At 35.0% G+C, this 17,323-nt stretch overlaps 1 protein-coding gene and 1 long non-coding RNA gene across 3 annotated transcripts; one reads left to right on the forward strand and one right to left on the reverse strand.

The window, feature by feature from the left end:
- Nucleotides 1–224: 224 nt before the first annotated feature.
- On the forward strand, nt 225–16,185 carry LOC147560567 (putative nucleoredoxin 1). The gene is made up of 5 exons (XM_086659294.1): nt 225–231; nt 1,815–1,845; nt 5,257–5,323; nt 8,538–9,017; nt 15,421–16,185. The coding sequence occupies exons 1-5, from the start codon at nt 225–227 to the stop codon at nt 16,075–16,077; spliced, it is 1,242 nt and encodes a 413-aa protein (XP_086515420.1). The 3' UTR covers nt 16,078–16,185.
- On the reverse strand, nt 10,809–13,091 carry LOC147560568 (uncharacterized). 2 transcript variants are annotated; one of them, XR_015234825.1, is made up of 3 exons: nt 12,842–13,091; nt 12,135–12,200; nt 10,809–11,043 (listed from the first exon to the last, which is right to left on the reverse strand). It is a non-coding gene; the product is annotated as an uncharacterized LOC147560568 (long non-coding RNA). The 2 variants fall into 2 exon arrangements; XR_015234824.1 differs by lacking the exon at nt 12,842–13,091 and having other exon boundaries at nt 12,135–12,206.
- Nucleotides 16,186–17,323: the final 1,138 nt, after the last annotated feature.

Here is a 17,323-nt window from a genome sequence, read left to right on the forward strand (position 1 = left end):
AACATCTGAATACATCATTTGAACCTAAATCTTGGTACACCCATTACTAATTTTCATATAGGAACTAAATCAACAACTTTTTCAACCATAACTTCAACTTAACTAATCAATCTAGCCAACCATTTATCGATCAAGCGAATGTCTAAATACCCATGTTCTCTCCGCCAAATATAATATAAAATTAAAAAAACTGAGCTAGCTTATGACATGAATATATGTCAAGAATGGCAGGTTGATAGCTAGGTGTAAATAAAACGAGGATAAGCCTATGGTTTAAAACATGAGCGATTGGCTTGACGAACAAGATGAATTGATTTCTCCAAAGATAAGACTTGGGACATTACATGTGGTATCAGAGTCGAGGACTACTATGGATTAAAACCCAATTCAATTATTAGTAGCAGGAAGATAGATTGAAATCATGTTCCTGTAAGTAGAAATTTCAAAGGAAATAATAAAAGGAAATTGTTTCATTAATTGTTCTCAATAAAGGCCAAATAGATGCAAGATGCCTAACGATTTGGAATGGAAATCGAGGCAAAATTACAAGAGAAAATGCATCAACTCAACCAAGAATGGCTAGATTTAATGAACACAAAACTAAAGATGACTGAAGGAATGAGAATGATAGGTAGCATGACAAAAAGACCATATAACCTACTCAAAATTTCTTGGGCTACTCCGACAAATGATATGGTCGAATGAATGCAGAATTCAGTTCATATATCTTAAGAGATGCGGTTACTGTTCCTTCAGTAGCATTATTGAATAAGAACACTCTTGTTGCTCCGTATATAGCTTTTGTCGGATAAAACCTCGAAGCTATGCACGTTCGACCACCTTGTGCAAATGCTTCAACGATGGAATGATCAACCAGTCAGTCCTCATCTGGTTCTGCAATTACAGGAAGAAGAAGTGTTTAACTCAAAACCATTTTGATAAACAACACCGAAAACGATCAATAACAATGAAGATTTAACTAGGATAAAGAATACCATAAATTGCTTCCATATTGTCTTCCGTGTACATCCCTAAGTGTTGGAATTTTTTCAAAAATTAATTGATGAGATTTTGGAGGGAGTTGGCTAACTAAGCACAAGGGCCTTGGCCTTGAACAGTAAAGATTGAATGGGTATATCCATTGAAATTCAAAAGTGATGAGATACATCCCATGTGATGGGATACAATGGTATCTCATTTAATCTATAAATTGATTCTCATCAGTTTGGTTTTCAGGGACAATAATCCAACGAAATTCTCTCTCTCTCTCTCTCTTGCTCACATCTTTTACTCCATATCAAGTGTGAATGTTTATCTTGGGTATTTGTTTACACAAATTATTTGTCGAATTTGAAGTCGGTTTTCTTTGGCATTATCAGTTATCTATATTACAGTGTGTTCTTGGTCTTGGTCAAAGCATACATACTTTGAACCAAGCAGTTGTTGAAGGACTTCATCGTATCCTGAAGGCATAATTCCTGACCCGTTGTGTACTCGTGATTTCATACCAGAAGGGGGCGAATTACTATCTAAAAGAATCGATTTATCGAGCTTTGAAGTCTAGTGATCAATGTTATTTTATTCTCGATTATTTTCCATCTTCCATTTCAACTTAAACGACAATTTTTCCAACACCAAGCAGTGAACCACAACCAGAAAGAAGCAGTTCGTCGTTCTTCGGTAATCTCAGAGTTTTGGGTGTCATACCAACTCATAATCTCTGGTTATCATTGAAACAATATTCATAACAATCTAGGATTTCACGAGCCATCAATATTACAATATGAGAAAGAAAAGATTATCAGGTTTTTAAGAGAGAGATGAAGAAGAGTCGAGAAGAAGAAAGAACAAAAAAACCCTAAAAATTTATCAAGTTTTTAAGAGAGGGAGAGTTTAAGTAGGAAAGGGTATTTTGGGAACTAGAAAATTAGAAAATGATCTTATTAATAATTTCTCATTTTATTTTTAAGTGTTAATTCCATTTTAGCCCCCTAAAGAGGACCAACTAACCAAAATGGCCCCCTAAAGATGACCAGCTTCTAATTTAGCCCCCTTTTTCATTTTTCCGTCTATTTCTCCGTTTGCCATTAACTGCTCTTTACTTACATTACCAATTTACCCTTCTCCCATTTACTTTTCCTCATTTATTGTCAGACATGAGAGAGAAAGAGTTATTAGATAGAAAAACAACACATTCACTTTAGTCCTAACTTTTTCTCTCACTAAAACTTTTTCTCCATTACCGTTCAAGAATCAAATTTGTCTATTCCTAACTTTCTCTCACTAAAACTCTTGACCATCTCTTTACTTTCTCTCTCTAAATACACTCATTTCACTTTTGTCCTAACTTTTTCTCTCACTAAAACTCTTGACCATCTCTTTAGAGAGAAAAAGACAAAGATGGAGTTTTAATGTCATGCACTTTGTATAAACTAGCTAGTTTAGTAAAAAGTGGTTCCCGTTTTTGTCTTTCAGATTTAGGGTTCTCCACTTTTTGTTTCACACTTCTATATACCAAAGGAATTGGTTTTGATTCAGAATTTTAAGGCCTACACACAACTAAGAAGAACTCGATTCGAATCCCTTAAGACGGAGACCTATAATCAAAGCCCTAATTATTCTCTTTCTTAACCCATAAAGTGTGAGTTTTTTCTCTCTCTTTGTCTCTACTTATTTCGATCGTTCTTTTGGTTGCTTTTCATTTTTGACATCTTTTAGTACTAGTTTGGTGGTTGTGGTTGTGTTTGGTTTGATTATGATTATTATTGTTGTTATTATACTTCAGTTGGTGAAGTTTGGTTAGAAAAATGGAATTTGATTTCTCAGTAAGTCCTGGTTGATTTACTTTTTCCCCTTTCTATGAATCCAAGATTAGAACTTATAAGATACAAATCCATGCAAAATGTGGAATATTGATTCAACTTAGTACTTACTGACTTCAGAGTATCACTTTGAGTTTGGATTTTTTGTGTGAAGCAAATTTTTGTGTTCAAAAACTCATTTTAGGGTTTGGGTTTTCATTTTGGATTAGCCTTGAGTGGTGTGTGATTACTAGATTTAGGGTTTCTTTTTAGAATGGCATCAACAATGAAGAGATTAGAGAATCTATTATCAGCTAGGAAATCTTTGAAGATTAGCTGGAAAAATCAAAAGCTCTTGGCTTTGCAGTGGAGAAAACTGGGCCAAGATTAGAAGAAATTATCTAGAGATTACCAACTCTAGAAGCTGTTGTTCGTCCAATTAGAGCGCATAAAGATGCTCTGACTGAAGTAGGAGGCCACATTGATCAAGCAGTTGGTCCAGCAGCGAGGCCACATTGATCAAGTAGTTGGTCCAGCTGTTGCTGTTTTGAAGGTTTTTTATGCCGTTCATGGACTCGAAAAACATCTCTTACCAGATCCTCGTTCCGATCTCCCTGGTCAATAGTTTTAGTGAGAGAAAGTTAGGAATAGACAATTTGATTCTTGAACAGTAATGGAGAAAAAGTTTTAGTGAGAGAAAAGTTAGGACTAAAGTGAATGTGTAGTTTCACTCTCCAATAACCCTCTCTTTCATATCTGACAATAAATAAGGAAAAGTAAATAGAAGAAGGGTAAATTGGTAATGTAAGTAAAGAGCAGTTAATGACAAACGGAAAAATGGACGGAAAAATGAAAACAAGGGCTAAATTAGAAGCTGGTCATTTTTTAGGGGCCATTTTGGTCAGTTGGTCATCTTTAGGGGGCAAAATGGAATTAACCCTTATTTTAACCTTATACATCAATACCCATGTTATTTTGACAACTCTTAGTTAATACATAATGTTACATGCTTTTTTAGTTATTATTAATAATATATTAACCTAAACAACCATTTTCCCTTTATACGAATAATAACTCAAGTTCAATATTCTCTAAGTTTGCACTTCCAGTGGATCGAACTTGGGACCTCTGTATTGCAGAATAATGAACTAACTAACTGAACTACCAGTTATTGGCGGAAATCCGGTGAAACTGTAGAAGCAACCAATCACATCAACTTCCAGACTTTTGGTTAGAGAAGTGGGTCAGGGCCTCCGCTAATAGCCCCAACCCCTAATAGTATTTTGGGCGGATGCTTTTAGCAGCGCCCATCACAACCACTAATATTAACATTAATGTTGTTTAAAAGACCGGATCGGCACATGTTGGGTTCGGGATTGGCCAACGGATCAGGCCGACTCAAGTTCTTTCCCAGTCTCGGGCTAGGCTTCTGTTTTGTGCCCGACGAGTCAGGCCCGATCCGACAAAAGTCCGAGCTTGGCCCTTTTTTTCCTTCTTATGTTTAAAAAATATTCCATGAATTTTGAAAAATCTATTTTGAATTTCTCTTTTTAAAATTAGCTTGAAAATTTATTTCTATAAAAAAGAGTTTTTGATGGGCAAAAATAAATTAGTTTGCTAGAATCCTTAAGTTTAGGAGCAATTGAATTAAAATTTCTTTCCAAATGATCTTTCCAAGAAAAAATTCATTCATAAAAATCATTTCCAAACATCTTTCCTATTCTTATTTATTTAAATCATGCCCTATTAATTATTCTCAAAAAGTCATTCCTAAAATCATTTCAAAAAAATCGTTCTAGAAAATCTTTCCTAAATTTATTTATATCAATAATGCCCTATTTATTATTCCCAAATTTTTTTTCCAAAAAATCATTCATAATCTTATTTAAGTAAATCATATCTTACTAATGATTCTCAAAGAGTCATTCCTAAAATCATTTCCAAAAATCTTTTGTACACTTATTTACTTAAATGTCCTATAAATTATTTTCAAAATCATTTATTTCCAAAAAGTATTTCTTAAGAATTATTTTGAAAACTCATTCAAGAAAATCTTTCCTAAACTTATTTATTAAGTCATTCCTTACAAATTATTCCCAAAATCATTTTAGATTTCTTTTTCCGAAATATCATTCCTAAACCGTTTCGAGTAAATTTTTTAAGTAAATCAAATCTTATTAATGATTCCCAAAAGATTATATCTTTACAAAAAAAATATTTCGTCCACAAATTTGCTTTAAACAGTGGTGGCCCTACTAAGAGACCGGACCAGGCACTGTCTGAATTTTGTGATTTTCTTACCTAATTAAGGGTAATTTCACATACTATTTTTTCTTTAGACTGAGGGTTTTCAACAGGAAATTTTGGGATGAACACAAACATTACATAGAAAAAAAAATTGGTTTTGGGAGATATAGAAGAGAGAAAGAATTTTAGCTACAGTAATGGCAGAGGGTAAAGATCTAAGATCTCTTCTCGTTACCGAGGATAGAGACTTTCTTATCCGTAACAATGGTGACAAGGTACATCCATCCTATCTCTCTCTCTCAATTATTTTTTTCTCTCGTCGTATGATTTTTAATTGATTATAGAAGAATAGTTCTAGGTCGAAAAACAAATACTTCAGTAACCAAGAATATAATTTTTGTATTTTCTCTCAGTATTTCTAAATTACTTTTTTTGGTATGAACACAAACATTACATATTTAAATGTTTTGTTTTGGAGAAATTGTTAGAGTACAAGGATCGAGATGAATCGAGATCCGAAGGTATCTATCTGTACCAACCGTCCAAGATATATAGAGATATTATTTGTACTTATCCTAGGTAGAGTCCTAGGAAAATAAGATACCCAGATCACTCTATAAATCGAAGACTCAATGCAACTCAACTCAATTCAATATAAAAAAGGGTCCATGGGTACAAGGTCCAAAATAATGTTCAAAAAAGGTTTAGGGTCCAATCTTCCCATAAAATGGGTTTTTAGTCTTTTAGCACTTCGGACATAAAACCCTTATTAAATACAAAAGATTTCCGTCCATATCCCATGTTGATTTCCCGTTGCTTTTTTAATAGATGTCGGACCGAGATTCGTACAGCTTATTTGTAGCGTGATTTCGGTCATTAAATAGGAATAACGGATATTTTCCAAATCAATTTTCTCTCTAATCCTTTTAAATTTGGAAACCAAATCAAAACTCCATCTTTTCGGATCGATTCGAATTTTTCTAGGATCAATTTAGCGTGATTTGGGGGTTAATATACATAACGTATATATCACTTTCTCTCACTTAACTTTCAGATTTAGAAAGAGTATATTTTCTCTCTCATCAAAATGATCCTAACGAAAAACCATCAAAACCCTAGAAATCGAAGCACACCCCTGTAATTTTTCATACACTTGCTTATGTTATGTACAAATATATGATTTTGTGTTATAAATTATGTACGATTTTGGTTGTATCACTATTATTTGACTGTAATGAATTATACATTGTTCTTACTCAACATATATTTGCAGGTTTATTTACATGAAATATGTTCATAAACTATGTACTATTTACGAACATTACAGTAACATTTGTTTTCATTTTTTACTCATACATAATCACCCATCAAATTATGTGTTATTTATGATGAGGGAACCATCATTTGTCATGTTTACAACGTAATTTATCCAATGGTTCACATTATTTATACCAGAACTTAATGTTTTTTACACAGGTACACTGTTATATCTTCTCAACTATTTGAGTCATTCAACAAACAACAGTTACACGCTTTAAATCATTCTTGACAAACTTGAAATCATGTCCAGTGTTGATATTGTACTGTTGAAGGGCGAATCGAAATGTTTTAGCACCACTAGGAAACAACTGACCAATTTCAGTAAAGATTTTATCCCAACCATCAGATTTTAGTTTTATCTTCTTCCCTACGTTGGATGATTCTGTAGGAATTTCCATCGGTAACAGCTAAATTACAAAACAAATATGTAAATAATTGTCAACAATATGTATCATTTATAAAAATATACAACGTAAAATGCTATAAAGTATATGAACATATACTGTTTAATAAATTTTATCGTTTGTTCGATAAAAACATAACTTTAGATTAAATAAGAAGGCTATTGTTATGTGAAATTAAATGTGTTATGTGTAATAAATTACACATAATGTTTGGTAAAGGTATTATAATTTAAAATCTGTAACAAACGACATGTATAATATAGTAAATTATGTAAAATTTATTATTAAAATTCATCTTGTGTTTGATACAAACAGAATTTTAGTTTGAATAAGAAGGTTACTTTGATGTGAAATAATATGTGTTATGTTCAGTAAATTACACATAATTTCTTGTATATTACATATAATTTCTTGTAAATTACACATCGTTTACATTCTGTTACAACAAAATCATGCAGAATCTTCTCTGGTTCAAAAATGGTACGGATATCTTGATCTGATTATTACAGATGTTCTAAAAATCAAAATCTGTAACCTAAAACTACTGAAAAGTAACATAATACATGAAGACACGGATTGTAAACATGGATTAAACATTAACATCACAAAATCAGTTATAGATCTTAGTGAGAGAAAATTTATAATAATGAAGATGACTTAAAGATTATACAGATGAAAAGATCAAACGAAGTAGATGAACCATATTATATTGAAAATCATGGATAACTTTAAAGATGATGATGAAATCATAAAAGAGAAAGATGAATCTTGATACTTTAACTATTACTGGATATGTCGAGCTTCTCATGAATACGAACATGATTCAATGACGATGAAATTCGAAAGATTAATCAAATATTAAACAGAAAGATGAATACGAACCTGGTAATTTGATGAAGGAATGATTAATAAATGATTGTGGATTGAGCTGGTGAAATAGATTGGAAGAAGAGTTCGATCTTCAAAAATGGAGGATGAAAAACCTTTTATGAATCACATTAGGGTTACGGTTTTAGATAGAGAGAAAAAGGATTTGGGATTCGGTTTTAGATAGAGCGAATATATGATTTCTGTTATGGAGGAGATTGGAGAGAGAAAGTGGGAGATAAAATAGAGAACCAAATTTTTGGAAATTGATATTCAAAAAACGGATTTGTAACATATACAAGGGCATTATTGATATTTTAATTTAAAAGGAAACTTAGAGTTATATGTTTTGTATAGAGATGGACCCAATTAGACTAGATTTCTATTTATATTATTAATTTGGTTTAATACCCTATATTAGGATTAGGGTGAACTAAATGTGTGTTTAGGAGTAGTTTTTTGGACCATAAGCCCATAAATTCTATAAAATACATGGAGGTCGATTCTATTTATAGAGTGATTTGGGTATCTTATTTTCCTAGGTTTTATCTAGGATAAGTACAAATAATATCTTCATATATCTTGGACGGTTGATACGGATATCTTCGGATCTCGATTCATCTCGATCCTTGTACTCTAACAGAAATTCTATTCGTCCCTCCATTTTGGTCCCTGCCCAGCCCTCTGCTGATGTGGTGCCATATCACTTGAGTGTGGAGCAACTGAAGAGAGAATAGTGAGAAAATATACTCCAGTTATATGTTGCCAAATCAGCGGAGGGCCGAAAGATGGACAAAAATGGAGGGACGAATAGAATTTTTGTTTTCGGTTTTGGTTCTCCATATTATTTAGTTAAAAGATTTTTTTTAGTAAATTTATTTATTATGATATATGGCAGGTTCTAGTATCAGAACTAGAAGGAAATATGGTAGCATTTTACTTTGCTATAAAGGAGTACCGATCGTGCCATCAATTTCAGCCAATCCTAATAGAAATGTACGAAAAACTAAAAGAGAAGGGAGAAAAATTTGAAGTTATACTTATTAGTATGGATGTTGATGAAGAATCGTTCAAAAATAATTTCATGGAAATGCCATGGCTTGCTCTGCCATTTGAAGACAAATGTGAAGACGAAATTATCGACTATTTTGAACTTCAAGCAATGCCAACAACAGCTGTTATTGATAAAGATGGAAAAACTCTCACTTCCGATGCATCAAATTACATTTTTCTTCATGGAATTGAAGCATACCCATTTTCTACTGAAAAGTTGTTGGAATTGGATGAGGTTGAGAAGTTGAGAATGGAAACACAGACACTGGAGTCACTTCTTGTTTTAGATGAACTTGACTTTGTTCTTGGCAAAGATGGTAACAAGGTATGGTTCTAATTCCTTGTTTGTTTAAGAGCCACGAATAAAATAGCGGTGTTCATCGGACTAGGCTGACCCCACATTTACGAAGCTTGGCCTCGCCCGAGTAGCCTGGTCTAGTTTACACCAATAGGTCAAACATTAACAACATGAACTTGAGAAGATTGGTTCCGTGCGACATAGTAACAAGAGACTATGATCTTGTAAGAAAAAAGATATGAGAGGGAGAAGTGTTGTATTGATAGTTGGATAAGTTCTTAGCTATTACATATGAAGCCTTTATATATAGGAACCAACACTAATAATAGCCCATCCAATGTGGGACTATCTAACATGACTCATATGACACTCTATTCTCTAACACTCCCCCTCAAACCAATGTACTTATCAAGATATTGATAAGTACAATGGTTTGATACAATAAAACTTTACTCATTACAATCACATCTAAAAACAAAATAACTTAAAGGCAAAACAACTTTTGTTCTTCTCTTGAATCAATGGTGATTTGGGTTCCTCCATAGACTTCCTCCATAATACTCCCCCTCAAACTAATGGGACTTGCAAGTGTGGAAGACCATGAGTTTGAATAGATTTCCCTTGATGATGCTTCAAATTCTTACTACTAATGTTGGTGTTGCTTTAATGAGTGTGCTTGAAGTAAATAAGATGTAGATTAGTTGTAGTTTTGGCCCACTTGGGCTTTAAACAAGAAAGATGAAGCATGATAGCTAGGCCCACTTGAGAATGAGAAAGAAAGATGAAAAGAGAGAAAAGTTTAGCCTACTTGGGCTTAAAAGAGAAAAGAGAAAAACATAATAGATTGGCCCACTTGGGCTTGAAAGAGAAAAGAGAAAAACATAATAGATTGGCCCACTTGGGCTTGAAAGAGAAATAGTTGAAAGAGAGAAGCTTAAAAGCTTGGCCCATTTGGACTTGAGAGAGAAAAGAAAAGCTTAATAATAGCTTGGCCCATTTGGGCTTTAAGAAGAAAGATTTGTAAGAAATTTAGAGTGAGAAAGGTAAAGTATGAAAAAGATTTTAGAGGCACACTCGAAACACATCATCACACCAAGATATAGGCACCACAGTTCTTTTTTTTTTTGAAAACACCAAGAATATCTAGATAGCATCATTCTTAAGAGCACATAAGTGGAGAAGCCCACCATCTTTAAACCTTTGTACCCGAAATTTTACGGGCACCCATCTACTAAGGGAATAGAAGTTGAAACCCTAACCCACTTTCACTTTCTTTCTCTGTTACAAAATAATGGCACCATCATCTCTTGTACATCACTTCCATTATTTAACAACTCATCATCAAACCAATACCATTCTGAGTTCTTGCACTAATAAGAAAACACTCAAACATATCCATTCTCATTTAATCAGTAACATATTCGAACAACCAATCTCCATTTTTTTTTTGCTCCAAATCTAATTACTCTTTATATCCATTTCTCCCATCTTAATGGTGCTGTTTTAATTTTTAAATCTATACCAAAAACCATTACTTACTTTTGGAATTTGATCATAAAATCCCATGTTGATTCTGGGTTTTTCATTTAGAAAAGTGGAGTAGAGAGAGTTATTGTGACGCCCCGTGTCCCAAAATAGACACGACCATGCTCCGGCAATTCACAGACGAGACTAAAATCCGGCAGAGTCTCCTCTGTAAATCGAACCGGTCGCACCTGCAAAACCTGTCATGCAAACCATACATTCGCATAAACAAGAATAAACTATTAAGCGGAAGCTAAACAAACTCAACACAACTTCGGGTCGAAACCCGAACCATAAAAAGAACTACAAAAGCCTCTTACACATAGATACAACTTATAAACAACTCTAAGTGTTATATATATACATATTCGAGTTCGGTTCTGCAATAACTACATAACTTTAAAATAACGAAAAACCATATACGCAAGACCATAGAAAACGACGCAACACTACTAGCCTCGTCAGACAAGATCACCGGCTGGAAAACAACTCCGCCTCGAGGCTACGACAAGAACCTGCACACTAACAACTGGTAGGGGGTCAGAATACTCACCGACACGAGTTATTCTGGTAGAAGACCAATCCAAAAGCCATCACGTTTTCAAAAGTTCATTTAATAAGTTGTAAACATCATGACAAAACGAGTTATCAAACCAGTTACCATATATACTATATACAAAACCATTTTCCTTAATCTAGCAAGCAATAGCAGTGATTAGCTGCCCACCCATGGTGCCCTCCCAATAAGAGGAGAGTTCCTCAGGAGAACCTAGAGTGCGTTAGATAGTACCAGCCCATTTATGGCACTAGCTAATGCACTACGTCTCCTCGAGAAAGAGACTTACCCCTAGCCGGTAAGTCCCTCTCCCACTAAGGGACTCCGCAATCATTGAAGAGTTTACCTCATGATACATATATACCTTAAGTATCTAAATACGTTTTTGATCACCGAGTTCGAATAAGAGAACCGTCCCCCAATACCCATGGAAGGACCTGAACCTCATTCTCTTCGGTACCCTGTCATGCATCTAATGCAATCTTTCAAAATCAGTTACGTTCATATCTCAAAACAAATATTCTCATTCAATCTCGAAACTCATTTTCTCATTCAAATCATTATCTTATCAAACACGGAAGTGGAACAACCAAGAGTCATATCGCCACAAAGCAGAGGGATTCCCAATCAATGTCACCTCCCAGGCGAGCGGTCAGGGTGTACGGCCCTGAGCCTCGAGCTGGAGGCACAAGCACCAATGGCCAGCAAGTGAAGCACTCTACTCCCACAGGTCTCATGACTAGTGTCGCCCACCTCACCGGTCTCACACGGATCACAACCGTGTCCACATGTCATCCTACCCTCAATGGCTACGTGCCCGTAGGTTGACATAATCCGCAGTCGGGTACATACAAGAAAATCCCAAGTAGTTTGCAATCACAGTAAAAACTGTTCAAAAGCATTTCTCATATCTCAGTAAAACCATTCAACCATATTTCAATTCATCACATAAATCGAGTTTCATGCTACCTAAACTCTAGTTATAATGGCGCATATATAACTATAGAATCTAGCATATTCATTATCTATAAAACCATGCTGGATAAAGGATTCAGAACCCCTACCTCAGTCCTTGCATCACCAAAGACTCCCGCCTACCAGATGACCTTATTCCTCCTCATTCGCATACTCTGGGATAAGGAAGAATAACCAAAAATCGAATAGAAGCATTAGGTTCTTACTAAGAACCTTCGTAAATAAAAAGAATCATTAAAACAAAACCATGAAAACTTAAAAGCAAATTCGCTAAATTCGGAAGACTTCAAGTATCTGTCGAATCGATCTCTAACTTTCATAACCAAGTCCACTGAATACTTGAAATGCATACCAACCGACCAACCGACTTCCCATAAATTCTATTTTTCATGTTAGAGTCTTCATAAGCTGACAAATCATATAATGAACTTTATAATATAAATCTATAACCGAAATTGTCCATTTATATAAAATATGATAAATTCGGGTAACTATCTCTATTCAAATTTATTCCAAAAACTAGTCCAAATCTGAAATTTGAGTCGTAAAATAATTCGGCAGCACCTCGTCTATATATGATCACCCCAAAATAGTCCATAACATTCTAAACATGATCCTGAACATAAATCATTAGAAGAAATCGAATAATAATTGTCTAAATAGCTCCAAATTTCGATCCCAAATGAAATTAGTATAACTATACAGTTATCGAAATAACCATCATAAATCCACCAAATACGAACGAAATTGAAAATTCTGAACGGATAGATATGTAGAATAAGTCGATTAGAGTTACCTGAAACAAATTTCATTGAATTCCGACAATCGAGTGCGAAGAAATTGACGACGGAAATTTCGGAACCATTTACGGCCAAAATCTCACTTTTCATTCTCACGGTTCACTATTGCTGTGTATGGAAATCACTTTGGGATTAAATGGGTGGAAATGGATGGGGTGACGTGGGACCATTTAAAACCCCCTCTGCATGCAAGGCAACAAAATTGGTTTTCTTTTAAACCAACAAAAACATCTTGGGTGCCACATGTCTCCATTAGAAGTGGCCATGCTACTTAATTAATTTTAAGTCTTCCATTTACATAGACTTTATACATAAGCCCCTCCATAATGATGTTCCACTAATTCAAGTCTCACTAGTTACCTTATGAACCCTGATTTAACTGTTTCTTTTACGTTTTTCTCCCATAATTAACCAAGAATAAGGTATACGGATCTCTCTTAATTCGATACCGAAAAAGAATTTCGAATACGAAAGGATAGCCGACCTATGTCCGATCTTTCCACGTGACCAAACAAACTTCATTATTTTTCGAGATGTATCTGACGAATACTCCTCAAACCCTAAACCAATTGACATGATCGAACAGAGAAAAAAGAAAATTCGGATTCTTTTCTTTCTTTTACGAAGTCTCGCGAAATCTCAGTTTCGTCCTTGGTTTTGTCCCGATTGCAAAATACCCCCCCAGTTTGGACGTTTTACTAATTTAGCCCCTGTTTTGATTTGACCCAAATGTCAAATAATCCCTCAACTAAACTTGAAAACATGGGATGTTACAGTTATAGAGAGAGAAAGGGATTTTGAGAAAGGTTTGTGATGGAAGAATTTGCTTCCAACTTTTGGGTAAGCTGCCATACATGAATCCAAGAAAAGGTTTTGGCAAATCGAAAAACAACATAAACAAATCCAGCAAAATAAAGGTGATAGAGATGAAAAGTTAGGAAAGAAATGATATTAAAGAGATGAAATCTGGAACCACTTCTATTTGTGTTGTTGTTAAAGATAGAGAGATTTTAGAACAGGGGAGGTGTTTGGAATTGAAGATAAGAATGAAAGAAAAAGAAAATAAAAGAAAGATGATATATGCTTGAGAGAGAAAGAAGAGGAGTTGAGAGTGGAACTTAAGGAAGAAGACTCCATTGTTGAATGGATAAAATGAAAGAAATGAAATTCAGAGAGCTCAATGAAAGATGGCCTCTCAAGAAAAGAAATGTTGTGAAAGATAGAGATTTTTTTTTTTAAAGAGGATAAACCAGCACATTGCTCTCATAAACAAAATCACAGACCACCATGAGAAAATGAGAAAATCAGAGATCAAAACGGTAGAAAATGAGAAAATGAAGCCATGAATCATTTCTTAAGGTCATTGGAGTGAAAAGATGACTTGTTGAACTATAACAAATAAGAGGGTTAGTATTTGAGTTTTAAAATGAGAGGGAGAATAGTGTTTGAGTTTTAAAAAGATACCACCATGAAAGTTGAACAAAAATAGTTGTTTGCTTTACTCTTCATCTCCTACTATTAACAAGTAGGGATAGATAGATCTAAGAGTTAGAAGTTGATCTTCAAACCTTCAAACTTTTAATGGTGAAAACCATACTTTGTTAAAGACTTACATGAAGAATCAAAATCTTTGAAACTAAACTTGACTACTAAAAAAAAAACTAATTTATTTCATAGAAAAAGGAAAACTAGATAATATTCCGGCAATACTCCGGCGGACGGTAGCCATTGACGGACTACCGCCGCCGGTTAATCGGAAACCCAAGGATCTAACTCTTTAGAGTTTATAAGCTCTTGATACCATGTAAGAAAAAAGATATGAGAGGGAGAAGTGTTGTATTGATAGTTGGATAAGTTCTTAGCTATTACATATGAAGCCTTTATATGTAGGAACCAACACTAATAATTACTAAAAAAAAAAACTAATTTATTTCATAGAAAAAAGAAAACTAGATAATATTCCGGCAATACTCCGGCGGACGGTAGCCATTGACGGACTACCGCCGCCGGTTAATCAGAAACCCAAGGATCTAACTCTTTAGAGTTTATAAGCTCTTGATACCATGTAAGAAAAAAGATATGAGAGGGAGAAGTGTTGTATTGATAGTTGGATAAGTTCTTAGCTATTACATATGAAGCCTTTATATATAGGAACCAACACTAATAATAGCCATCCAATGTGGGACTATCTAACATGACTCATATGACACTTTATTCTCTAACACTCCCCCTCAAACCAATGTACTTATCAAGATATTGATAAGTACAATGGTTTGATACAATAAAACTTTACTCATTACAATAACATCTAAAAACAAAATAACTTAAAGGCAAAACAACTTTTGTTCTTCTCTTGAATCAATGGTGATTTGGGTTCCTCCATAGACTTCCTCCATAATAGATCTCACTGGAATCATTTTTTTCTTATGCAATCTTTAGTTTTGTTTGCACATGTTCCCGAAAAGTCGGTTTGGTTTAGTAACGGTGCTAAATTCATGTTAAAACGTTAACAAGAGACTTTAACAACAGTTATTAACATGGCTATTTCAACCACTGACTTTGTGTTTTTCATCAGATTCAAGTAACTGAACTCGTGGGGAAAACTGTTCTCTTCTACTTCTCGGGAAAGACATGCCATCAATGTGTAGTTTTCACCCGGAAGCTCGTCGAAGCATACAATGCTATCAAAGCCGAGCATCCTAATGATTTTGAAACAATCTTTGTCTCGGTTGACAATGACGAAAAATCGTTTGAAGAATACTACTCTGAAATGCCATGGTTAGTTCTTCCTTACAATGACAAGAGAGAAGCGTCATTAAGATATAAATTGCGAAACTTTGGTCTTCTGCCTCACCTTGAAGCAGTAGGACCAAATGGAAGAACTATACTAAAAGAAGCAAAAGAGTTAGTCCTATTCTTTGGATCGAAATCATATCCATTTGATGAAAATCGAGTGAAGGAGATGGAGGAAATGGTTGCGGAAATGGGGAAGGATTGGCCAGAGAAAGTGAAGTTTAAGCTCCACGAAGAACATGAGCTTGAACTAGGTAGAACGAATATGTACGTGTGCCTTGGATGTGAAGAAGCTTGTCAAGGATGGGCATATAAGTGTGATGAGTGTTACTTTTACATTGATCCTAAATGTGCTTTAGAAGAGGAAGAAACATCCAAGGATCAGAATGAAGGTATTTTTAAGGGAAGGGTATGTGAAGGGGGAGTTTGCTTATTTTGAAGTTAAAATCGCGATTTTTCTTAATATGTTTTTTTGTTTCCTTGAAACTTGCCAGCTAGAACACCATAATATTAATGTCAAAGATTAGGCATCCTCAAGTAATCACCTCAATGGATTGCGTATTCATCTTCACTGTTAAAGTATGCTTATGTTTGATGGCTTGTAATCAAGTCGCCACTCTTTTTTTTTATGAGAACGTAATATTAGAGCGTTCATGCGCATTGGTATGAGGATTGAAACTGGTGGAAAAAGCATTTCTCAGAGTCTCGGAACCAAGTAACTTATACTATATCTGTGTAACGACTTGCCCGTGAACCTTGGGTCTGGGTCACTTACGGATGTTTGCAGGCACACCGCACGACCCCAATGTTAAGACATGCTTCATAAATAACCTAGCAGCTTGTTTGATTGTATAATCCTTTGGGCCGGCTACAAAGGTTGGTGAACCCTTTATGAGGCCACACGAGCTTCCTGTAGTTCTTGTCCTTCGCTAGCTTCATGATCTCAACAATTTGTACCACTCGTAACTGCTCTGACTAAGTATGACGGATATAGACCTGACCCGACTGGATCGGGTCTCCACCATGCAGCCATGCACGTCGAACCGAAGACCCTCCTCAAGCATCACGTCCAACTGACTCAATACAATATCAAGATCCAGAGGCGGCCTTGGTTGAAAACTTTATACTCGACCGCCCGATATCCGAAAACCCGAAAAGTTTGACGGACTTGGACAGGTTGTGGACACTAGGTTTTTAAATAACCCGCTCGATTAAATCCGAAAGACCGAGTGGACAAAAAGTTTCAAAGCCCGACCGGCTCGACCCGATGAGTGACATGAACCCGACCGGCCCGACCCGGACCAATTCCAACCCCTACTCTTGCATCGGCGGATTAGGTCAAATGAGAGCGAGACTTAAACTAGTGGCTTAAAATTGATTCCTCTTACGCTGATCATTTCTAAATGGGTGCCTATAAAAAGTATCATCTACTTCCCTAAATATCCTTCTTACTCTATTGTTTCCCAAAACACCGACAAACGATAAAGAAAGTGATTTCCCATATTGCGAGGGCCCTTGCCTGACATTTTAGTAGTGGGAGACGAGTTATTGTATGTAGCCTTAAACCTTTCTCATTTGATAAGAATTTCTACAATTGTTCATTTGCAACATTTTTTAGGCTTGACGGAGATTATCTTTTGTTAAATTTGAATGTTTACTAACCATTTTTCATGTTCATTTACTCA

The sequence above is a fragment of the Eschscholzia californica genome, unplaced genomic scaffold (assembly GCF_041429995.1).
Source record: "Eschscholzia californica isolate CP2 unplaced genomic scaffold, dmEscCali1.0.p SCAF_2, whole genome shotgun sequence".
Taxonomy (NCBI): domain Eukaryota; kingdom Viridiplantae; phylum Streptophyta; class Magnoliopsida; order Ranunculales; family Papaveraceae; genus Eschscholzia; species Eschscholzia californica.